The sequence below is a fragment of the Argopecten irradians genome, chromosome 10 (assembly GCF_041381155.1).
Source record: "Argopecten irradians isolate NY chromosome 10, Ai_NY, whole genome shotgun sequence".
In the NCBI taxonomy this organism is placed as follows: Eukaryota; Metazoa; Mollusca; class Bivalvia; order Pectinida; family Pectinidae; genus Argopecten; species Argopecten irradians.
The window spans coordinates 26,203,231-26,229,533 of NC_091143.1; the positions used below are offsets into that span (position 1 = coordinate 26,203,231).

The 26,303-nt window shown below is 33.1% G+C and overlaps 1 protein-coding gene across 1 annotated transcript; it reads left to right on the forward strand.

Annotated features, from left to right (window-relative positions):
* Nucleotides 1-153: 153 nt before the first annotated feature.
* On the forward strand, nucleotides 154-21,530 carry LOC138333500 (enhancer of mRNA-decapping protein 3-like). Its single transcript, XM_069281922.1, has 7 exons — nucleotides 154-274; nucleotides 2,497-2,674; nucleotides 2,941-3,380; nucleotides 3,765-4,091; nucleotides 4,991-5,144; nucleotides 5,779-5,996; nucleotides 6,961-21,530. Exons 2-7 carry the CDS (start codon nucleotides 2,511-2,513, stop codon nucleotides 7,290-7,292), a joined length of 1,635 nt encoding a protein of 544 aa, XP_069138023.1. The 5' UTR covers nucleotides 154-274; nucleotides 2,497-2,510; the 3' UTR covers nucleotides 7,293-21,530.
* Nucleotides 21,531-26,303: the final 4,773 nt, after the last annotated feature.

Below are 26,303 nucleotides of genomic sequence, written 5' to 3' on the forward strand. Positions count from 1 at the left end.
ACCCTAAATTTCGCTGTTTTAACACTAACATTTTATTTTCACATCACAACGTATTCAATTGTTTTGGTTTGTATTGTTATTCTTTCATTTGTGGTGCTGACCAAAAATTAGTTGTATTAACATTTTTACCTATTTGTGTAGGATGTAAGCGGACCTGACATTTCTATTGGAGGCCATGTTGAAAATTTGAGAGAAAGATTGAAAAAGCGAAGGATTTTTTTCTTTTGGTTTGGGTATGAAAAGAAGTTGATTTAGAAAATTATTTTGTGGTTTGGTAAGTATTTTGATCCATATTTTTTAAAATATGTACATGTCTTTTAAACAACTTCTCTTTATTACATTTTCTTTCGTTGGAATTTTTCTGCTTGATAAACAACCGCGGCCATTGCTAGGACAAAGACACCAAAACAAAGTCCAATATGTTTCGAAAATTAGCGAAATTTCCGACATATTCGTTTACCAAATTATTAAGAACAACTTTTTGGTCTATTAAAGACCTTGCTTCATGGAATGTGGTTATTTTCTGGATGTGAAACTTTGAAGTTGCCTCGTATTTTGTACCAGACAGTTGCTAATTTAAAAGTAGGTCATTCGTTGCGTTGTTGTTATTTATAATTTAGGCTAATCTATTTATACCTCAGTTCACACAGAAAACACTAAAGAACTTCTTATAATTGTTATGATAATGTTTTATTAAAATGTAATTACATTTGCTTTTCGTGTTCACTGTATTTGTAGATTTTATTTAAAGTTTGTTTATAAATACACTAGTTACATTAGTTGATGTTTTTGTTTTGAAAAAAAAATCACTTTGAAATAGATTCTTGGTTCAGTTTCTTGCGTTCATGAAAGTATTTGATAATACTATTTATCTGACAATGTGTTACAATATATCTGTACATGAATTTTTAATTTTAAGACTTTTAGTTATTGCACAACCTATATTAAGGTGACTAATGATAGATTTCTTTGCAATGTTGTGAAATTAGTCTTGAAAACTTGGGCTGCAACGATTAACCATAATTTCAGTTTGATCTAGAGTATTTTGATTATGGCCTTTCAAATTAGTTATTTTCAGTTTGGTTCTTCCAAACTGAAATGTGGATGAAGATTTTCACTATCAAGCAAGTGTTTGAATTAATACGCCGATTCCGGGATACAACATTCAGTCAGTTTAGTCATGTGACTTTCATCACCACGTGACTTAATTTAGGGCACATTTGAAACAAAATGGCGGCATATGTAATGATTGAACACGGGTGGAAAATTACATATCATGATAGAACAATTAACATTAATTATCGGAACATATTGTATTAAATTTAATCTAAATATGCACGAAAATTGAATTTAGACACTTCATAAGGAAATGACATGTAAATTACGGCATCAAATGGAGCTGTCGCCTAGCAGTTGGAAATCAGCGGTATCTGACGTCTCACTCACTAATAATTCATAACTTACCTTGGTGCATTTTCCCAAAAATCAATAACAAATAAGAAACACAAAACATAACAGTTTATCTTAGTTCCGTTATCGAGCAAGTATTACCGACTATGACCTTTACCCGGACATTGGTATTCACTGCCTATAAGTGTCACCGCCATGACAGAAAAATGTGCCCTAAATTTTTCGCGGTCACATGACCAAATCAACGTTTTCTACCTCCCACCCAGAAGAGTTCCTTGTATCCCGGAATCGGCGTATTACATATTTATGAAAACATAATTAAATCCAAATATCTTCTTAAAGTCCCAATATGCGTATCTGTCTTAGTTTTTTCATGATTTAGAAGAATGTTGAAAAAAAAACCTGTTGTAAATCATGCAGAGACTGGACTTAATCAAAGTCAAGATGAGCGATAATGATTCAGAAACTTTTAATAAAAGTCAAATAATTAAATAAATATTTGAACATCACAAGCTATAGCTGGGTCCCAGTTAGTCAAACCAACCGAAGTTCACCGACATTGTAACGTTGTTCCGAGAACTTCATGTGACTACCCTTACTAAGGTCTGTCCAAACTTTTCCGAGGATGTATGGGACGTCATGAACTTTCCGTCTTCCGTTCGGCAATAATCGTAACTTCTATGGCGACCAGTTTGATATGAAGGCATGTTTACAAGTATCAATTTTCAACATTTGCTGTACTAAAGTTATTAAGAAATCATTATTGATATTCTTTGATATAACTTAATTTTAACTTCATCTACAAATACTTACAATATCGGGCTTGAATATCACTTGATGTTTTGTTGATAGTTACGTATAGTGTGGCTTTAATGATAACATGTGATTAATCGCATTCAGACTGTCTCGTGAAAAAAAGGTTGGTAAGAATATATATGTACTACTAGTTTGTCTGCTCCTTTTTTGATAAAGAAATGCCATATTTGTCAGTGGTGTAGCATATTCAAATGCATGCTTTATTGATATTGCATATGAGAAAAATATCCAATAAAATTTAAAATGATAATGGCTATTTTGGTTTTACAGGAAAAAGATTGAAAATGGGATCAGATTTCATTGGAAGTATTGTGTCTCTAGACTGCGGTGATAGCCTTGGGACTTACCAAGGTCAATTGAAGTCTGTCAATAACAGAGCACAAACACTTACTATATTTAAAGCTTATAGGAATGGACTGAAGTGTGAAGTACAGAATATCACTCTGAAGTAAGTAGTGCTATATATAAAGGCAAAAGTATTTAGTGTGTGCAACACTCTCAAAACTTTTTGCTGATGGGATAAATATCATAACTGAAAATCTCAATTCTATTCTTAATACTTTCTTTTTCATATTTCATGATTCTTTTCAAACCTAAATAAATACATACCATAAGTAATGTATTAATTATTTGTGTAAAAATTAAAATTTAGTTAAGACATCAAACTCCATTCAGATTAAAAATTGAAATATCTATTATTGTTTCTTTTTCTAGTGCTTCAGACATCAAAGAACTAAAGATTCTGCAGTCACCCACAGAGGCTGTAGCTATTGTATCTAAAGAGGCTACGCCCTCTAAACTTTCCCCAGAAAATAGTGATGGTGAAGGTTGTCCATCCCCTGTAAAGGTGTGTGAGCTTCCTTATACCAATGGACACAGTGGCCAAAACGGCTACACTCAACAACGTCCTGGCTCAGCCAGAGACGTTAATAGCAATTGTTATAAAAACTATGGCAGTGGTGATAGATACAGTCCAAGGTACAGCCAGCAGGCAAACAATGGAACTAGTCAGAGACACTCGCCCAATGTGTTGACTAATGGTTACACTAACGGACAAGCTGGGGGACACAGACACACACCGCCAGGTGAAGTAAGAAATGTACGGTTCACTCCCACCAAGGAAGAGTCACAGATGAGGCCTAGAAGAAACTCGGGTACACCATTTCTACATTTTATATCATTTTAGTGTAATATCAATTTAAATAGCCTTTTTCTTAAATGGAAGAATTGATAAATAGAATATATACTATATTTGAAAAGGATATTAAAATTAAGTTTGTAAAATGATTATTCTACTTGTATAATTTAGGATAGAGTTAAAATTGTAATACATCGATTTGGAGACACCAAACAATTAAATTGTTGAATAGTCCCACCTTCTGGTGGTTGTGACGTCATATTTTGATGTTTAGTTTATGACATCACAATCAACAGAAGGTGGGACTAATCAACGATAAAAAGTAATTTACCCACATCATTTTGATATCTTGAAACTCCTTTATACATAATAAACTACAACTGTTTGGTTTCAATCACAGCCTCAGATGTTCGCAAAAAGTCCACAACACCGAAGAAAATAGAGAGCCGTAACAACAGAAAACAGGGAATGTCTAGGGAGGACTGCTTCAGTTGTCCTAGTGACTCAGTGCTACAGGAGTTTGACTTTGAGTCTAACCTGGCTCTGTTTGATAAGAAGGCTGTGTTTGAGGAGATCGAGAATACACAGCCAAAGTCTGTCAACCCATCTGAACCAAAGAAGCCAACTAAATATAGATGTGATGAGAATGTTCTGGCTTCAGAACCGGTAGTGCTACAACAGATTAAAGTGCCCATGGGTCACAGCAACACCAAGCAGTTTGTTACTGGTAAGATGTAGTGTATTTACTAGTAAGATGTAGTGTGTTTACTGGTAAGATGTAGTGTGTTTAGTGGTAAGATGTAGTGTGTTTACTGGTAAGATGAAGTGTGTTTACTGGTAAGATGAAGTGTGTTTACTGGTAAGATGAAGTGTGTTTACTGGTAAGATGTAGTGTGTTTAGTGGTAAGATGTAGTGTGTTTACTGGTAAGATGTAGTGTGTTTACTGGTAAGATGTAGTGTGTTTAGTGGTAAGATGTAGTGTGTTTACTGGTAAGATGAAGTGTGTTTACTGGTAAGATGAAGTGTGTTTACTGGTAAGATGAAGTGTGTTTACTGGTAAGATGTAGTGTGTTTACTGGTAAGATGTAGTGTGTTTAGTGGTAATTCAAGATGAAGTGTGTTAACTGGTAAGATGTAGTGTGTTTACTGGTAGGAGCTGGTGAGAATTGTTATAACTACTGGTAAGAATCCAATGCAGTGTAGTTGCTGGTATTAAGAATATGTTATGGCTATCGGAAAAAAATGAAGTGCAGTTAATTACTGATTAGAATTACCAGTAGTGTGATAACTGGTAAAAAATAGTGGAATTACTGGTATAAAGATGATATGGTCACATCACTGCTATTTTTGCGTACAAAATTGGATTATACTATACATACTTATAATTAAGTTTATGTATGATACTTTTTCAGAGAAAAATTTTCATTGAGACTTACAAAAGGATATACTCCTAGAATCCAAAGATGATTAATTATAAAATTTAAGCATTAATTAAGATTATATTTCAAGTTGTATTTTTTAGATTTTTATATAAATTATCTACAGTGTTAACTTTTGCAATCTTTAATAGTTGAGTATGTCAAAGTGTTGATTCTTGTGTGTACTATGGCTAATGTTTTGTTCAGATGAAGGCTTGGTGGTGCCTAGTGTCTCCTACGAGCTGAGAAGCCGTCTTTTTGCGACAGCGGAAAAGTATGGATTTAAGACAGACCGTCAAGTAGAGATGGTAGGACGCTCTGCTAGTGAGATGGTACTACAGTTGCTTGGTGGATCAACCAGGTAAATATTAATAATATATTAAATAAGAATTTCTGGGATTACCAAACCCAGTTATGAATTCGTTGCTTTTTGATTTATTCTTTTTTGTCACCAGTGAAATGAGAAGTATATATATGAAAATGATTAATTACTTTTTAAGTCACCTGACCATAGGTCATGGTGACCTATTGCAATAGTCTTTTGTTTGTCGTCGTGTGTTGACCGTCGTGCGTTAACATTTACTTGTGAACGCAATAACTTGAGTGAATATAAAGAGCTTAATGAAACTTTGTATGTAGACCTATTAGATCTATGTTCCTGATTCGTGAACAAAAGACCTAGATCTCCGTCGGCTAGAAAATGAAATAACTAAAAGAATTTAATTTGTATCAAATATCAGGTGACCGTTAAGGCCCACAGCCTCTTGTATTGGTATCTCTAGTAATTGTACTAATAAAAAATAAAGAGGTGTAAAGTTCATTTTGGAAACTTGATCTACAGAGCTCAATGTAATTTTATTCTATGATTATTTGGTTGGTAGCTGTATGAAGATTGATCACATAGTCCGATCAATATACACAACAGAAGTGTTTAGTGATTAATTAAGACCCTAATATTGATTTAAATCTGATGTTGTAAGTCGTCTGGTTGCTAGGTTAAACCCTAAAAATGGCCACCAGTTACCCACGGTAGTAGTGCTGTGTGGGCCCCACATCCAGGGCGCCCAGGGAGTCAGCTGTGCCCGCCAGTTGTCCAACCACAATGTTAAGGTACATCTATTTGTACCGAGCTGCGTTCAAATGATCCGTGCCATGGAGGATGAGTTGTCGCTGTTCGCCTTGTGCGATGCTAAACGGACTTCGAGTCCATCAGGTAATTTTTGTTGGATCCTGGATGTATTTTCTTAGTATCATAATTGGTAATCATAGAATAAGTAACTTCAGCAAGTCATTTACACATGCACACATAATATAAATGGGGGAAAAATCAAATAGAACCATGTTTGTTTAGTTTAGACATGTCAATAAGATTAATACAACGCAAGAACAACACTCTTTAAAGAATCCAAATCTACAATATTGATAGAGATAAAACATGTATAAATTATCTCGAATATTTAAGTTTAATCATTAAGAGTGTATTGTGATTATTAAGTATCCTGTTTATATTGTGATTCCAATCTATTTGAGTATGGCGTATTGTTGCAGTATACCCATTCTTGATACTCCAGGGGTTACTATCACTGTTGCAAGGGTTTCATTATCTCTCAGGAGAGGCAGTACAATTGCAATTTCAGGGGGTACTTTCTATACCATCTGTATGCTATCCAATGTAATTTAGCCCAAATTAGGCGGTACCACAGCCAGGTTCAACCGGCAAAAAGTACTGGGTACCACCTGATAATGAAACCCCTGCTGTTGCTATATCCACCTCTGGAATAATTCATCATACAAAAACTGAAGGCAGTTCAGGGGAAAAAATTGACCAGTCATAGGCTTGCAGACATGTCCTTTAAAATAACCGAGACAGTGAACCCATGATCAAAGCCACAGTCAACCACAGCGTACCGTTATTCAAGTCTTTTGATATACATCAAAAGACCAAACACCTGTCTCATTCATGGTTTCAAACTGAACCTTCAGTTTTGCTTTGATATATTCAAGGTGTGGATATAGCGACAGTGATAGTAACACCTTGAGTATCGAGGGGCTTCCCTTCAGCCCTGTAAGTGAGATCTCCACGATGGATGGTCAAGTGCACTTTCTATGACTTCTTAGATGCCCAGAGCTGATCTCCCTTGTAGCTTGATTAGCGGCATTCTAATTCTTTTCTTCAGATCTTCCAGTTGGTTCTGTGGATATGATTATCAACGCCATGGACAGCCATGAACAGACCAGCCTGCGGGATCAGGCCTGGTACAAGTTATTGGAATGTTGGGTAGGACAGAACAGGGCGCCAGTGCTGGCACTGGACCCGCCTGTCAACTGTGGTACCGTCCCTTTTAAGTGGTGCCTCAGCATCTCCCTTCCACTCCCACTGCTCGGAAACTGTGCTCAGGTCTACCTCTGCGACCTCGGATTTCCAAAGAAAGTCTTCAATGAAGTTGGAATTCGCTACATCTCGCCATTCAGTCACAAGTTTGTTGTTCCTCTTCACCTCAGGGCGTAAAGGTTTAACGTGTTGTTGGATTGTAAGGTTTAGGCAGTTCAGTGATTCAGTGATGTTGTCAGATATCACTAAAATTTGTATATTAGATGGTAGGACATACAAGCATTACAGTGCAAGTGACAATGTTCAGGTATAAAGCCCATCAAGTGACTAAAATTAATGTCTTCAAATTAGAACCACTTGTATGGAATATTATCTTTAATTTTATGTTAAAAAGTTGAATTTCACTCTTTGAATTATTAATTTTTTTTTAAAAATACAATTTTTCAAAACAAAAATAGATATTTGAATAACTTTTATGTAAAAATCAAAGACAAGAATTTGACAAAAATAGTTATTTTAATAATCTTAATTTATAAAAAACAAAAGAATTAATTCTTACTTTTGTTTTTTTGAAACTGATCTTTGATGATGTAATTATGAATATATGCTTGGATTGTGTATTAGCTATGTCAAGGAGATGTGTGATGCTGCCTCATACATAGAGAGGTAGCTTCAGAATAGGATGACATGGTGCAAAAGATGATGTGATAATTTTACCAAGAAACTGTATAGACTTGGATCACTAATGCGTGTATCGTGTAGATCACGAATGGTGAGCTGGAACATATCAAAAGTTCTCAAATGGTATAGTTTGATATTAGCATCCGAAAGATTTTATCCCTGCATAGCGTAATAATCTGCTGAACTCAAATGAAGTATAATCGCTAAGTTAAGGATAAAGGGTGTGTACATGTATGTGATGTTGTAAACCTGCTATCCCTGACTCAATATTAGGGATAAGGAAATGTTTTTAACTTCTTTTTTTTTTACCCGATTTCCATAACAAGCCGTTAAGGTTGGGCTCGAATTAAAATGATAGTAGAGCCTTCTTATGGTCAGTTTGGTAATGACGGTGGTTTGTTTTTGTTCCTTGTTTGGTAAGACAATGAATTGATCTCGCTGATTTCATTGGAGAATGTGCAATACAACATGTTGTTTTATCTCGGAGTGAGAACAATTGCAGCCCAGTACATGTGTACTGAGCAATAGGCAGCTTCCAATAACGAAGTGACCGGTACTGGTCCGTAATGCAGATAATAACATTCACCTATATCATATCATGACCTGAATTTCATTTGTTAAATAGCCATACCTATTGAAGTCATTTTAATTGTGGATGTTTTTTATTTGACACTCCCCTAATGAATGGATAGAAAATACAAAATTCAGACTTTCACAAACAATTGTTACATATACTTATCATATATCTAGATGAGTGAACGAGCAGGTGCTGTTGCACATATTTCTTCGTTTCTGTGATGGGATTTCATTTGACATTGACAAGATTTTATTTTATGACATTTGCCCTAGACTTGAAAACATATTCCGGGAAACCTGTTTAATATCTAGTACAAGTGTTGATAATTATTTCTCTCTGTTATTTGTGAAATTTGTGATTCAAAGTTCCACAGTTTTTAACCTTGTTCTGTTGTCAGCCTGTAAAAATATCAGCTAGCTTATTTTTGAATATTGATTTATAAACATATCTATTCACATCTGTAGTGCTGTCACATCGATGGTCCAATACATTCATTTTATGTCATAATTTTAACTTGAATGATAGGGCTTCATGTTGAGTGAATATTATAATTTTTTGAAGTCAAATTTTATCAACTTGAAATGTTAAAACAATTGCTCAGGTATTACTTATTAGATTTCCGTTCCACTTCTGTCTCAGAAAAATACGAAATTCACAATAACAATGTTAGAATCATCAATAGATGCTTGATGGAAGTTCCGTTAATAATTGAAACCAAGATGGTTATATCGTCACTTCACTAATATTGAATTCATTGGGATGTTAATATTGAATTCATTGGGATGTATAAGCTATTACAAAGACAGACTCCATTAGATGAATTTTTATCAACTGGATTATATGGACACAAAATAGTATTGAAATGAATATAGGATTTTAATGTTACGTGTGTTCTGTGATAATATTGACTTTGATGCTTTGTGAATTTATATAAAGTGTGTTCCAATATGTACGTACCATTTGAATGATATGCCATTGCTAAGGGAAGTGCTTCATAAATCGCGAAAAAACTGCCAAATATCTTAAAGTTCTTTCATCCAGAAATTCCTATTTACCCTATAGCCTCGACTTTCGGCTGTATGTAGACGCCCCCTGGAGGTCAAACCTGGATGGAAGTAACGTTACATCATGTCTCGTGATGTGTGTACAGAATATTGTTGTTGATACATATATCATCCATTTAATTCCTGTCGCTGATGATATAATGAGGAGGGCAAATGTTTTGTAAATAATGTCCCATTTAGTTTGAAGTACTTTATTAATATTTTCTTTTGAATTTTTCTGTAAATATTCATGTCATGTCAAAATATAATTATAACAAATCTATTTGCACAGATGTTGCTAAAATATTGTACATGTACATAGTTTTCTGTTTATGTTACGTCGCAGGAGTAATCATACAATTAGTGACCATTTATTTCACACTAGTGATGTATTATCAGCTGAAAACCATTATTGATTTATCGAAAAAATTGGTAGTACATAATCATCTGATGATTGGTCAATAATCACATCAGATTTTCTTCTTTATTACCTTACTTTAATTATAGATTACAATGGTAAAATTAAATGCTACAGTATTAAACTTGCTTACTTTAATTTGTAACATTTATCATGGTAACAAACATATTGATTAAACCAGAAAAATAAATGGAAAAGGCTTTAATTTTGAGGATATGATATGATATTAGAAGCAAAACCATGCGAAATAGCTAAAAGTGATAAAAATCTTATTCTGGATTTATTGCTGAACAGCCAAGCGATTAATTGATTATGAATTTTTGTAATTGATTGACTTCAATCAGATGAGTTACTTACTTGTTACTGTCCATCGTTTGTTAATCAGTCATTGTAACATCACTATTTTTCACATTCTTTTTAAATCAACTTTTTAAAAGGCTTTTCAGATTACAAAAAGTTAAAATTTATCAAAATCAGTTGGTATGATAGTACAGTTTGATCAAATGTCTTACAAAATAATTTGATCTGATGTAAGCAAGAATTTTCCACTGTGATTGCACTCTTTATAAAAAAACTTATGTAGGTGGTAAATAATACATTTAGTAATTTATGAGGAAATTTTGGCAGTAATAATATGGAACTTGTGATTCGTAATATAAACTGATGTTTCTTAATTTCAACAGCATTTACTTATGAATTTAATTCAGGGCAAAATTATCTCGAATTTCATTTGTTAGAATGCAAATTTTCATTTAAAAAGTTTATCATATTAGTTGGGAAAATTTTGTTTCAGGTTTGGAGAAAGAATATGCTTTCCAAAAGTTTGGAGACTAAGTGATTTTGTGGAAAATGGTAAGCAGAATTTTGTAGTTTCTTCTGTGTGAATTCCTATGGTAGTTTTCCGAATGGTATAGGGCCATACCAATATTGTACATAGTAAGGTATTTTGTTTGTATATAAATTCCTAGATTAAGGTATGTCTTTAAGCATTTTGGTTTCATCTTAAGTGAATCAACTTAAGCCAGATATTTTATGGAGATGACCAGGTATTTTGTATAATAGAGAGAGATGAGGTACCAGGATCACTTGTATTATAATACCATGTTTAGAATATTGGTTAATTTGTGTTATGTATAGTCAATTCAGGATTCTATTGATAAGAGTATGGAAACTGTTTTAGACGATGAAGATGTGAACTGTTAGGAATTAACCTCCTTGGTTTTTGTCCAGTTCGGAAAGCTCTGAAGGTACTTTTTTCTTCACTTTGACGTTGATTTGATTGTGAGATGTCATCTTATAATGTTTGTACTTTGGTCACGCACCAGAATCTCCATTGCTCTAGCGAGGGCTTGTTTGAGGTTCTATCAGCGATTTAATAAGTTCCATTTTCTTTTGTCTCCCATGATTTCAGTGTTTAAAACTCTATTGGATGTGGATTGAGTTTGTCTCCAGTATTGTTAAATGCTATTTATTTGTTTAATTGTTTAATATATTCCTGATTTTCATGATAAGGATTGGGTCGATCTGGCTGTTGTGGTGTAAAACATTGTGAATTGGCAGTTTAGTTCTTTGGATGTTGTTTTACTATGAGAATGCATTATGAAGGACTGTCTCAGGGTAGAGAACTGCTACAATTGTTATACATGTATCAAAATCATGCAGCCTATCATATGTTGTGCTAGGATTGACGGGGACATGCTGATGAAAAATCAACATCTAATTTGTTAGTTTTAACTGACTCAGTTTATGTTTTATAATGATCTAGGTCTAAAAATATCATTATTTAAAAGAATTGTAAAAGTAGTTCAAGGTTAATCGGGAACAGTATTAAAAAGACTTGATATATTATTATTTAGTGTAAAAGTTTATTGCTATTAATAGATATTAAAAAATGTGAAATCCTTTTTTAATTTATTAGAAATCAGGAGTTAAAAATCAACAAAAATCACGATAATTATTTTACTGGTACAATTTATCGGTGTATTTACTGTGATGTGAACCATGCAGAGCTGGCATGTAAAATATAGAAGCTTATATACATGTGTGATAGAATTGAAAGAGAACTAATTGTGTCTAATATGTATGGCAGCTTGACATGATCATATGATCCAAAATGAAATATTGACATTATTGCTTATCCGAAAGTTTCCTTATCAGTTGAAAGAACACCAGGAAAGGATTTCGGCATTGACATTAAAGGATTGACAGTATTACTGAGGTTCAAATAAGCTTGTCAAGCTGCTGCTATTGTATATGTATGATTGTGGCAAAGTTTTATCTCCAGTGACTTAAATGACAAGTTTTAAATCAGGGTATGTTTTCTTAGACTCGTAATCCAGATTAAGTTCCTATAACATGCTTTTTCAAACTTGCTATGGTTATCTTTGCATCTGAATGTATAGGACTTTTTTTATCATAATAATAAATAATATTTCTCAGTATAATAAATTATTATTTTTTTGCTGGTGAAGATTTGATGATAACTTGTGTTGTAAAGTAATCTTAAAATCAAATTTATTAGTCAACAAAAATGGTATGCTTTAAACGACATCATAGCTAAAACATTTATTTTGACCCCCCCCCAAAAAAATCAAAGATATTAACAATTAACCATAATATGAGCGTGAATACAAATTGGAATTTGGATTTATTGGACTGTTATTTTGTTATCAAAGATTATTACACTTTATTTGTATGTAGCTTTAAAAATCAAATAGAATTATATAAAAAAAAAATGTGGAAGCTTTCTTTCAAATGCTAAATCTACATAGTCTGGTTTCCAGAATCCTTCTTCAGATATTGTTGCACTTTTATGACATGGCTTTTGCCTTATTGTGATTGGTGAGATTCTTGTGTAAGTTTGTGTATTTGTTCTAAAGCTAAAACCGTCATCAGCAATACTGCATATCAAGTGAGAATGAATGCCAATGTCTAGAAAGTGAACTATGAAATATATCGTCTAGTCAATCTGTTTCACAATTATAATGCATATGTATGAATGGCCATGTTTTCATTACTGGTGCAAATCAAAGTGTGTAGTTCCTCTCTTGACAAAATGGTTAATATACAACCCTTGTAGTGTCTAGATGTAGAAGTTAACAATGTAATTTAATGATTTGTCTACCCTAGCATTGAAACATAGTACAGTATTGTTTTCTCAGACCACGGCCAGTGTTTAACAATACATCTGTATGTAATCATCATTTTCATCATAATATCAAAAGTTCATAATATCTTCAATCTGAACTTTAACTCCATATATGGTTATATCTTAAAACGCTTTTCATATTACACAAGTTCCCTCAATTTTCATGTTCAATTATGAAATCTACATATGTATTAACGGTTAAAGATTTTGTTAATCTGTGTATATTTTGACTTTAAACAAAGCTGTTATGTGTATAAGTGTGTGTACTGAAGGTGAGATTTTCACGAAAGTTTCACTGTCAATTGACTTACCTTTGTGTTGGTTATAACTTGTATGTAATATATAGTTGTGCATACATTGGTGCTCCTTGGTATATGAACTACATGCAATGTCCTCCACTGTCAGCCCCATACATCCATAGCAATCTATAAACCATATGTAGGGCAAGGAAATCAACCGTTTTGTGCCAAATATTTTTTCATTTAATTAAACCACAGAAAATGACAAAAAAAATATGTATATTTATCTTTTGTCTAGAAAATATGATAATATGATATACATTTTGAATTTCATAGAACTGCTCAAGCTAAATTACATATTATAATATTATTTTTAATTTTTCTTAATTCCCTGGTCAAAGAAAGTAAACAAAACATTGTAATAAGCTCTAAACTCCACTACATTGTGTACAGTGAAGATACTAATGGGTACAATAACTTCATTTTGATAATTTTCCTGGTTAAGTAAAAGAAAACATATTTCGTATATGCACTGCTCAAACACATTAATATTTGCACTATTATTTCGGGATGTAATTTCACTTTTCTGTAATTGTATAACATTGGTGATAGATTAAAATAGGTCAAATGATATTGCAAATAGAAATAATTGTATGACAATCTGGTTGTGTATATATTTTAAGTCCTACATGAAAATCTTAGCATATTCTCAATTATAAAAGAAAATTGCATTCCATATCTTATCAATAAATCAATTTAATCAAGCAAAACCAAAGAGTGCTACCGTAATGTGATAAGTTGGCCTTCAAGCTTATATCAAATGTCGTCTGATTGGCTTTCAAGCTGATTATGATATTACCTGTCATCTGACTGGCTGCATTTATATAAGTAAGCCTTGAAGCTGATGTTACATGTCGTCTGATTGGCTTAGGCTATATTGATGATATCACAGTCTAGAGTTTTGCTTTGATTAATGCCTTATAAGTCTTTGTTGTATATATGTCATGTTGTTTGATGGATTGAAGAGTCCATTTCATATATCTGTACCCTGCTGTTTGATTGGCCAAGAATTGATGTCATATATATATATGTGTGTCCTGCTGTCTGATTGGTTGATTAATTAGTCCATGTCCTTTGTCCTATAATGTCTGATTGGCTGATAAGTCCATGTGCTTTGTCCTATAATGTCTGATTGGTTGATTAGTCCATGTGCTTTGTCCTATAATGTCTGATTGGCTGATAAGTCCATGTGCTTTGTCCTTTACTGTTTGGTTGACTGCGCTGTGTATTATGAATGGTTGTTTTGATTGTATATTGGTCTTTCTATGATATGTATTGATATTTTGTTGGTCATATGTAATAGCATACTCTTTTATTTCACAAAGACATATTGTTCTAGATTTTACATAGGCCTGCCAATATAAACTTATTTCCTAGCTAGCTATATGGAGCTTAACTTGGCCATTTCTAGTCTTATCAATATGGTTGTTATATGTTACCATTTAGCCGAGTTTGAAACTATGGCAGCTTGTGGCTTACTTCAATGTAGAAATCATTTAAAAGAGGGCAAAGAAAAACCCCTAAATCAATTAACGTATACAGTAATCTTAAATTTGTAACAACTCTCCTAATTTTGTCACGTCCATGTCAATGCTGTGGTATATTTATATCTCTGAATCTTAACCCAGTGTATTAATCATAAGGAATCTCTTGCTTTATTGTTTCATAGGATGTATGTGCCATCTTGACCTATCCACAATCCTTGTGACAATCTATCGAATTTAACCTGCTCAATCGTTTTATAATCATACATTGTCTTGCTTCAGTTTAGAATGACCTTATGCCATATCAGTGATACAGATTCTAAGTTGATGATCAACAAGAAACATATGAAGTGTTCTTGATTGACCTTTCCATTCTTCTGATTAAATGACTTGCTATATAATTGCTATGAGAAATTGTTGAATTCAGGTTTTCAGCCAAGTTCTTGTTGATTATATAGATGAAGATGTATGTGTTATGAGCCATTATACCACTAAGTTTGTGCCTAAGTGAGAATGTCTGGTTAGGTGTCCATGTATATTGTTTTTGTTATATTAACTGTTATATTATGATGTATACCTTCTAATGACATATAAGTAATGTGTTGATATATTTACATCTGTTGTGGGGTTGGGTTTGGGGCAAGGACGGGGATGGGGATTTGGTGGGGGGAGGGGGTTCCATTAAATCAAAGCTGATGTTCAAATGTCGAGTACAGTCCTTCAGGAACATCTAAACTTTAGTGGGGATGGGGGAGGGGGTTAAAGGGAGAGCTGTTTGTAGAGTTGATAGTGGAATTCTGGGTTTTACAAGTTCATATGGGGATGGGGGTGGGGGATTGGTGGTATCTGAAGAACGGGATCAAAGAAAAAAGAGGATTCAGGTGTCACTGCAAAGCTGACTATGTTTCAGGGAGGGGGGGGGAGGTGAGGGCGCTCCTACAATACTGATCATGTATCCAGGAGATGAATAATTTTAACTTGACTTTGACCTGAGGAGGTACAACGATGTAATGGGTTTATATTTGAATCATTTCCTCAAACCTAACTACAATCAATCATTAGAAATTAAGACCTCAATCCTAGTTGACTACAATTTGTTTTCAAATTACATGGAAGACTACAAATTACACCTCTAGCATTGAATGTCTCTGTTACATATTACATACGGTACTTACAGTGTTAAAGTAACCTGCTACTTGAGGTATAAACCATGCAAACAGATCTATCAAAAATGAACTGTTCAAACATTGTATCAGAGAACAATGTGCATACACGCCTTCACATTTCTGTATGCAGGATAACTATCACTCAATGTATGTTACTGATATTTTTGATAGAAATTGTAAACTTTTCACATTAAAATCCATGTCATGCATATAGAAGATTCATTTCATTGTTATAGACAAAAGACCCAGCTATTGGTTAGATATGTAAGAACTGTGTGTCAGTTAGTATTGGGGTATGATGCAATATGTAATAGCAACTTTCAGTTACAACAGGTGTTTGTGGATAATTTAGTCAGATATTACATGTCCAATATAATTCAATGAGGCAGACTGATCTTGAGAAGCCTTCCATTTTCCCTTTCAAGTACAAAATGTTTAATGTCAAGTACCAATTATCATAGATTTGCATTTCAATTAGCAATACGTGTAGTTTATCAGAGAAGTATCTGGCTGATAAAATAACCAAAGTAAAGAACGCCAGATGGATTGTTAAGCTTATTTGTTGGAATATAGAGCCAGGCTGTATTTCAATACAGTCGATTCTATCACGAGATTACACAAAAGTTATTCCATTATTTTAATGTTGGTCATCTTACTTATTGATTTTACCATAAAAAACGAATCCACAATTTTAAATAAGGGCTTGCCATCTGTGATAAATGTTTTAAGATGTGTTGATATTTTTAAGTTTGTTAAGAGGAAAATAATAAGTGTGCTTGACTGAATGTTCTTTATGTATTGTATGGGCATTATGGAAACGGAAATTGTATAGATGAATAATAATGCTTAATTAATCGGTCTCTAACGAAGGTACAAACCACATTCTCCTGTCTGTGGCCTCTAAGAATCACACATGTGACACAAGTGTATATGTTGATGTGTAGCTATAGGCTAACAGATGGTATGTCGATGCCAGGACTTCTATATGTGTATGTATGATACTCAAATCACAGGCTCTAGCAATGATTTGTGATTGGGATGGATATGTCTAGTAACAGTCTGCAAGGACACAATAAATCTCTTTAATCATAAACTTGAAATTGAGGAAAAAACAACTAAATAAAGAGATATTTCTTTATATTTGCATTTTTGCAAACTATGCATAATTGCTTGCCCCTATATAAGATTTATTCAAATCCATGCTCTTGAAATTGCTGGGCTTGTGTGAAAGTTTATTAGATATCCTAAATATAATATATGTGACTATGTAGTATAAGGTCTATATAGTTTTTACATCCACTGTAATTAGATTTTACTACATATAAGTTTCTGATATAGAAATGCTTGTCATGACATTCAGTGACACAATCCAACAGTATGTGGTATGATCAAAGATCTGTTATGATTTTTTTTAAGATTAAAAAAAAAAATATGCATATAAATGAGAAGTACGGTACCAGGTAGTTTAAATCAAGGAAACAAAAGGTTTACCTTATTAAAAAGTTCATTATAATTATTTTATCAAAAAATATCTAAGTGAAAATCCATAGATTGGGTATACAAAAAGTGATATCGATAGATAAAAAAGTTTTATTTCTTTTTAATATGAAAAGTTTTTATTACAATAGATTTTATTTATGACTAGTTTTATCTAGCTTTGATATTTTGTGTCACAAAAAAAAGGATTTGAGATTTTTAGTTTGACAGAGTGATATTGATGTGCCTTTTTGTTGATAAAAGTGTTGTATCATGTCATCAAACAGTTTGTTTTGTTAAAATACATGTTGTTGTTTTTTCCATTATCGAATACATTGAAATAATGTATAATTATTTATGTAACATTACATGTTTTCTCATTTTGCTACAGACAGTATATATCAGTTACCATCTGTAGACCTAGAATATTTGAAATTGTATGATCAAAAATCCATCACATCATGTTACCTAAAGTTGAGATCTTCTTGTGTGAAGCATTTAACGAGACTTTATTTTACTGAGTGAGTCCAAAGAAGTGCTTTTGTGTAGGATGATACAGTTATAGGTATGTAATTATTTTACAAGTTTGTCTAGATAATTTGGTTTTGTGCAAGGCATTCTAAAATTACAAATTTACCATTATACTGATTGAAGTATTGTTTTATACAGCCTAAATGTTTATTTTATCAAACATTCCTTATTTACTTTTGTTAAACGCCACATTTGTGCTATAATCTTGATATATGTACCAATACTAATACAGTACTGATAAAAAAATGAATAGTATTGAATACACATCCAGAAGTTTAGGTATGAAATTTAGAATCAGATATATTAACCATGGCCAAGTTGTTGAATCTGGAAAAAATGAATAATTTTGTGGTATGGTAGTCTCGCTTCAGAAAATGATCTGCTGTTACAGTTTGTTATTTTTATTTTCAATATTTTCAAAATAATCATGTGAGTTATGAGATTGAATGCTGTCTGAATGACTTTAATAATTGCAAAATTTGATGAAAGTGTCTGTATACAAATTGATCAAGTTGTGTTCCAATAAGTGACGTTGTCAACTTTTTCTTGCATGTGAAATGGTGGTATGAACTTAAGCTGAAGAACATATGCCTAGTTTTCTTTTCTACATGAGATTCCAGCCTAGAGCACATTGAAGAAAACATTCTAAAGGCTATGTAGGACAAAGTTCCATTTGAATTCATACTTACAAAGCATGGACATTTTAAAGACAAATCTCAAAATTGTTCTTGGCTTATAAGGGGGGAAAAAGAGGGCAATATTTACGAATATAGGATGAGAACTTTGATGTACATACATATGCATATTTTTATTAGTCAAAAATATATCTTATGTTTATTCTGGCAAAACAGTTGTCCACAAAATGTACTTCAGTAAGAGTCTGTTTAATACAAAAAGGGGGATAACTCCTTTCTAGTTCATGTCTATGCAAACTGAAATTGAAATTGGTTAATCACGTTTAAACATTGAATTGAGCTTCTATAGAGACATTCATATTGAAACATTTATGTATTGTACTAACAGTGTGAGGTAGTGTCTTTGAGCTTGTTGATAAACTGATAATAAGAGAGAGAAAAATGACAACTGATATACATTAAGTCTGGAGCGAAAGATTATATTTTCATTTCAAAATATTTTTATTAAATCATCAGATTTAATAGGGATTGGGTAGCAGGCTATGCCTATATAAGCCCTCTCTCTAAAAAGATTATATGCATGAATTACATTAAATTTAATAAGTATATGACTGTCCTAGGAAAATTCACTAAAATTTAAAAGTAAGTTTCATGTTGAAACAACAATAATATTGTATTTTGTTAAGATTTTGGTACAATTTTCAGAGATTATGAAAGGATATAATTGATTTAAGTGACTATGAGGTTCAAAAAGAAGTGTTGAGTGGTACTTGCCTCTAGTGTGAAAAAAAAATTGGCAACTTTGATTATATTTGTGAGATTAATACTCAATGGATCATCTTTTTTATTCTTTGTGTATTAAACTTATTTTGATTATTAACTCCTCATACCTGGTTTTAAATAATAGATGTATTAATTGGTCATATCAGATTGATCATTCTATTGTTTGAAATATTGTATGGTGTTGGCGATTGAGGAATATAAGGTAAAATTTATGCCAATAAAAACGATTTTGTTCACGATCGCAAATCCTTCAGTTGTGACACATAAAAGAACTTCCTGTACTATTTTATACATAAACTTATCTTTAATGTTTTAAACAATTTTGAATCCTGACTTTTTATTGGCATATCTTTTTAGTGGCCGCTTGTTAACTATTTCTCTCATCAATAGGCAAGGGAGTTGATGAGATTTTACAAGTGTTGTAATGTTTTTTTGGCCGAAATATTGGGCTTAAGAAACCCTATACTGACCGTTTTATAAATTATCAGATGGAAGTGTAGGAGTTATCTCCCTTGTGTTGAGAAAATTCAAAGCCAGAATTAAGATCCTTTGCTGGTGTTATCAAAAATGGCAAAATATTAAGTGGAACCAGAATTGTGGATAGATAATATTTCAACTTAATCCACAAGGAAATTATTATTTGTATGTATTACTATATTTTGTGTTTTGTAAAAGAGTTTAAAACATACTTGTTAAACTTAATGGATAAGGAGCTTTGGAAAAAATGTAAAATTGACAAAGACAAAATGGATTTTAATTTAAAAAGTGACACTTTTAAATGAAGAGTTTTAACATCCAAATAGTATGATGCTCCTAGGGTTTATTTATTTGTTGTATCTACAACATTTGAGCAAACCACATACTGCAGTCACATCACAGTACATATTCTACACAACTACAAAGCATGTGACACACAACCACACACATATACATCACACATACAATTAACACTTATACAACACATGTACATTGATAATTATGTTGTATTAAAGTAACAATAGCTATGATTGGATTGATTCTCAGATCCAACAAGCAATATTTTCTTACATACAAAGTCCTTGTGTTAAGATATAATATATGAAGATAAAAACTTACTATAAAATATGAAGATAAAAACCTACTACAAAATATGAAGATAAAAACTTACTATAAAATATGAAGATAAAAACCTACTACAAAATATGAAGATAAAAACCTACTATAAAATATGAAGATAAAAACCTTCACCATGATAAGTAAAAATTACAATTCATAAAGAATTACCTGTAAAATGTCTTTGGTTATGAAAAAAAAATCTGAAATATTTTTTAATAATTTTCTAGATGTTAAAAATATATATATTAAATGTTTATATGAGAATATAATAATTTAAACATTGAATACTAATTTAAACTCTAGTCCACACCCACATACATATATTTACCACATAACAACTTTTTGGTGTTAAATGTCATTTACACCATTTAAATGCACCAAATGTAAATTAACACTAAAACTCTGGTGCAATTCCTTTGTTTATACAATGAATACTTTTTTATTTTGTTTTATTTTTACTTATACTTCTATATAAATGTATTGTGATTATAGTGAATTATCAGTGTTAATATATTAGTAAATGCTTATGTGCATTGTCATCTATTCCAGTTTGTGAAAATCCTATAAATATATTGATTTGAAGACATGCAAAATATAAGTGTTATAAAAATACTATGACAACAGTTTAAGAGATAAGACCAGCAGTTTGTACTGCTATGGCTTTGTTACATATTGACAAGAAATAAAACCTGAAATAGCTTACCTTATGTTAGACTTAATCAAGGTGCTTGTCTACATTCTATTACTATAATATAATTTAGATATATCTGGTTCATGATGTTCATGCATTTGGAAAGAAGTGAAGGAAGGAAACTAAAATTCTGGTAATTAATAAAACATCAGATTTACCTGGATCGATATATTTTTACAAACAATTTCAGAATATTCTAAACAAAGAATTTAAAAATCAAATTTGTAATTTGATAAAATGATCCCAGGGTCAGTCAGATATATCTAAATCTCGCATGTATAATACGTCATATTTGTTCTTTTTTATTTGCCAGAAATTGACGTTTTGGGTAGATACACCACATATTAGCAAGTGTAGCTATGAATAAACTGTATTTAATTTGATTAAATGTTTCTTGTTTTTGTTGAAATGTTGTTTAAAGTTCAGAGAGGCAGGCTAGCTTGTGATGTAGTGTTGCTTCCATCCTTCAAAAATCACCTTTTCCTTTCACTGATTCCATTCCTGAATAACGAAGGGTTTACGCAAATGAATGTCATTGGCCTTCATTCCAAGTTACGTCCGTTATGTAAAAATCGATTGAATTAACTTAAAATACTAGTTACCAGATATTTGGCAATGTTTGTATAGAGGACTAGCTAGCATATTGTTCGAACTGATAACTATAAGTCACAATTGCGAATAATGTTCTTTATTTGTTTTATGGCAACTTCTCTTTTGTCTTTGAGAATCATTTTAGCTCGGCATATCCAGCGAAGACATCCAACATAGATTCTGTTCGTCAATAAAACCGTTTAATGGATGACCAATATAGCCTATCGGGTATTCTTAGTTCTAGTGATTTAACATAACGAGGACAAAGGAAAAGAGGAAGTTTGAAAAACCGAAATGATCTTTTAAAACGTTCCCTAAATACTTCATTATGCATCTTACATTTTCCTCGATCGGGAAAACTAAATTACCACTGATTTATATTTCTAAATAACGCCATGTTCGTATTTTGCTAGTATCTATACAAAACAGTATTGAGTAGATGATTATTTTCAGACGTAAAGGAGGTCTAGACAATAATGAAATCCCGTAAAGATCAAACCCCTACCTGCTATTCACATTGACGTATACCAGAAAGCAAAATCGCGGACTGACCATAGCTTTTAATGTGGTATTGAAAATTACGTTTTGCTTTACGAGTTACCTCCCTTGTACCAGTGAACGTCACTGCGCAACTGTACTACCTCTGGAAATATTCCCTTCAACTATCTGGACCCAGTTTCAAGAACATTCAAGGAAAGCATTACAGAAGTTAAATACCACTAGCTTTCCGATACAAAAAATCTAAAAAAAAACCAAATTTTGAAAAGATTGATAACATCAGAAAATTTACATAGATGACCTAAGATGCAGGATTCTGTGTTGTCTATGTAACAAAGAAGATTCACGTTGCTGTTTTGCCGTCTGGCTGTGGTGGTCAACTAACGCTCGGTAAGTAGGTTTACACTATGTTCCCGGCGACCACGGTAGCCCCGTTTTCCCGAAACGTGGTGCGCCGTGGAATTTTGGCTATTTTTGTTTCTGTATTCAAGTTGAGCTAGGTCTTGTGAAGTTTTGCCACGGTCTTTTACGGATTACGTGGTGGACCGTGGATACAGGGGAAAGTGCTGTTCCCGGAGGTTAAAGGTACACTACGGCTTTAGCACGGTCTATCAAGGATAACACTACGTTCTCTCTAGTCCTGTTACGATCTGATGAGGTCTGCTACGTTTTACACGTTTTGATCAAGCTCCGATACGTTTTTCACGGTCCGCCAAGGCTTACTAAGGATGAAAGCTTGATTACGGGCTTTTTTGGAGCAAATGAAACAATATTTATTGCCGAAAATGTCATTTCAAACAAGTTTAGTTACAAAATGTGTTAAAAGAAATATATAATTATTATAGCCAAGTGTTTCTACGCATTTTTTTTCTGTAATTGTTATCACTTAATCTGCCTTTTACAATAATAGGTTTCGTATAATTTGATGGTTTAAATGTGTTTGAAAATGACTATTTCTATCTATTAAAACAAATAATTCCAAAAAGTAGCAAAATGCACCAGGCAAGGCAATGATACTCTATCATACAATGCTTGCAACGTAATAGGACGTAACACGCCGTATTACGTCGGGCTTTCCACCGCTACAAGCCGTGATGTGCCTTGACAGAACGCATCAAAACGGCTATCATCCATCTTGGCTTGCCGTTAAAACCTTGACAAACCTTGACAAACCGGCACAAAACGTGCAGTCAATCTGCATAAACCTTGGCAAAACGTGGAAAAAACGCAACAGAACGTCACAAAACTTGAAATCACCGTGAGATTCCCGGGAACGTGCTTGCTGCCCGTTCCACCACGAACCGTCTGGAAGTTTTGTCACGGCCTCGTACGCGATGTTACGTTTTGTTACGTCAATGCCGTTTTATTACGTCCTGTGGCGTTCACCATCTGTACCGTGACTGCCGTGGCAAATTTTTTGACAGTTTAAAAATCTGACACGGCATCCACGGTAATCACGACCGCTCACGTTTGTCTATCACGTCCTTCTGCGTTGTCTCACGTTGTCTCGCGGTCACCACGTTTTGTCCACGGTGGTCTGAAACGGGGCTGCCGTGGCCGCCGGGAACATAGTGTAAACCTAGCATATATAAAAAGTAGGACGACGGCGGGAAAAATAAAACGACCCACGTTATGAAAATTAACATTTGATTTATTTTAAATAAATCGCCCAGAAGGTGATAATAAATGTTGTATTAACCGTACATCTTTTGTGTATCTACGAAATTATCTCGTTTTACATTGAAATTCCCTTTTTGACAATTAAAAGCCGTTTCGAAAGGAAATATCTTATTTTTAAAAGAAGCCTTCCTTAAAATCTGTAATGCTTTCTTATGGGTAATTTTACGTCAAAGGGGCTAATTCTGTTACATAACCACGAAGCATAATATGACATTAATATATTGTTCTACATTCCTTATGAAACATATAACAAGAGATATTGGCAAATTTTACGACATTGACAGTTAAGTATTTTGAAATTGAAATTCCAACTCGTTACGTTAATACCAGATATTGTCCTTTTGCTGTTGTGACCGGAAAATGAAGCACGTGATTTGATAATTACAATATAATATAAAAATACATGGCAATATTTTCAACAAAATGAGCACCTTTTGTTCTTTTAATGTTATTGTATTTCACTTCCTATAATTGATAATGTAGCCAGTCTCCATTGCTTTCAAAATAAGGAAACATGTACGCTGTACCCATACCCGAGCCAAAGTCCCGCACGTTGAACAAATACAATACATATCCACTGAGGAGTCGATGAAATTATTTTTAGACAAGAACATGCATATAATAAGCTAAACACACTATCGTAATAGTTATTTGAGTACTAGACTAAAATTATTTTCTTCACAGGCGAGAGCCAGGGTTTGGCATACAATACCCCAACCACTATACATGTATATAATGGCGGACAGTAAGCGAGTTTGAACATTTTACATACATTTCACTAGAGTGGGGTTTTCAGGCATATCATAGTTTAACCAACTAATCTAATTTCTGACACAACTAGTTTGTTTCCTAAATATGTGCAATTTTTAATGTTCTCTTAGACTGAATTGCATATTTGTAGAATATTCGTAAAACTGAGCTTAGGTTAATTGTAAATACATCGCTGCTTTCAGTCTGGATTCATTTATAGTACACTTGTAAATGTGCTTGTCAAGATATTGTTGTCTTATGAAAACGGTTGTTTCGTTTATCCATTACAGTCGTAGTCAGGATGACGTAACAAGGCGGATATTTGGAATGAGGTTTATTCTGGACTGACACAAATGATATTATTGGCTGTCTTTGATACCCAGTAACAGAAGTATAAATAACGGAGTTACCTCCCTTCATTTTACTTGATTTCATGTGATAGATTTATCAGAAGCTCTATTTGGCAGTGAAACTCAGAGAACCACACGGAATACAGGGGTATATGATGGTAGAATGCCATCCTCAGTCATGTTCAGAAAACATGGTTTGTAATTGAAGTCAAAGTACAATGTAACATTCTCGACCTCTTCACAGCCATCTCCACAGCCAATTTCTTCGGAATCTTTGGAAATTGCCGAAAATTTTCGCTGAGATGTTGCTATTCAGAATGTGTACGATAAGAGGAGGAAAGTAAGGCAGGACCAAAATATTAACATTTCAAGAAACATTTTGTAGTGTTTATACGGTTGACATACAAACAAATTACTTTGCTAATAGTCATATTTCTGAGCGCTCATTTTGATATAAAGGTTGAGAGGAATATGACAAAAAAGAGATCTACGAGTGAGATTAATGGCGCAGATATTTCCGGGGATTTAGTACAGAGTGAATTAATTACCCCGTTTTGTCACGGAATCCAATACGCGTCTTTTGATCCGGTTATTATATATGACACATACGTCATTGAGTCCCGGTATCCGAGATTACAACGATCGGTGTGTGCAGAGACCACAAAATAATCCCTACCGAACCTATATAGGGGATACAAAATTATCGATGAAGTGTCACTTTTCACAAGATAAAACAACATCTTTAATACCATGTTCAACCTTTTCGACAAGTTAAACAGAATTTGGGTTTATACAGGCGCCAGGAGAAGTTTAACAACAGACCACTTACAGCTCGTCAAAAGCTCACAGCCACTCCGGGTGGCTTAAAATGTATCCAACACACAATATACCCATAAACAACTTCACTTCTTTTTTGTATTCATGTACACACCTTTTTTGAATCCTTTGAAATGAGATGCGTCGATACTCACGAATGCAGGAATCAAAACCGCTGCCTTGGATAAGGAATCACAAAAACATTGACCATTAGATGAAAACACAGCTTTGCATCAGTGTATATAGCTACACTTCCTCAACAACAAATTTATACACAAAGAAAAATAACCCAAAAAACCTCCAGAACACGTATTCATGTATATTACCACAGTACCCCAATTTGACAACTTCACTCGAGCGGTCGTAAAAATTGCGCAAAAAAACCAGAAACTACTTCAGAGCTGCAACATATATTTCTTTCCAAAGAAACATGAATTATGCGCGAGAAGAAAACACACAAACATAATTTATAAAAT

Excerpts from the sequence above, each read along its gene's own strand:
- LOC138333500 (XM_069281922.1), top strand. The coding sequence starts at position 2,511 with ATGGGATCAGATTTCATTGGAAGTATTGTGTCTCTAGACTGCGGTGAT. Across the intron at positions 2,675-2,940 it reads GTACAGAATATCACTCTGAA|TGCTTCAGACATCAAAGAAC; the intron begins GTAAGTAGTGCT and ends TTCTTTTTCTAG. Across the intron at positions 4,092-4,990 it reads CACCAAGCAGTTTGTTACTG|ATGAAGGCTTGGTGGTGCCT; the intron begins GTAAGATGTAGT and ends TGTTTTGTTCAG.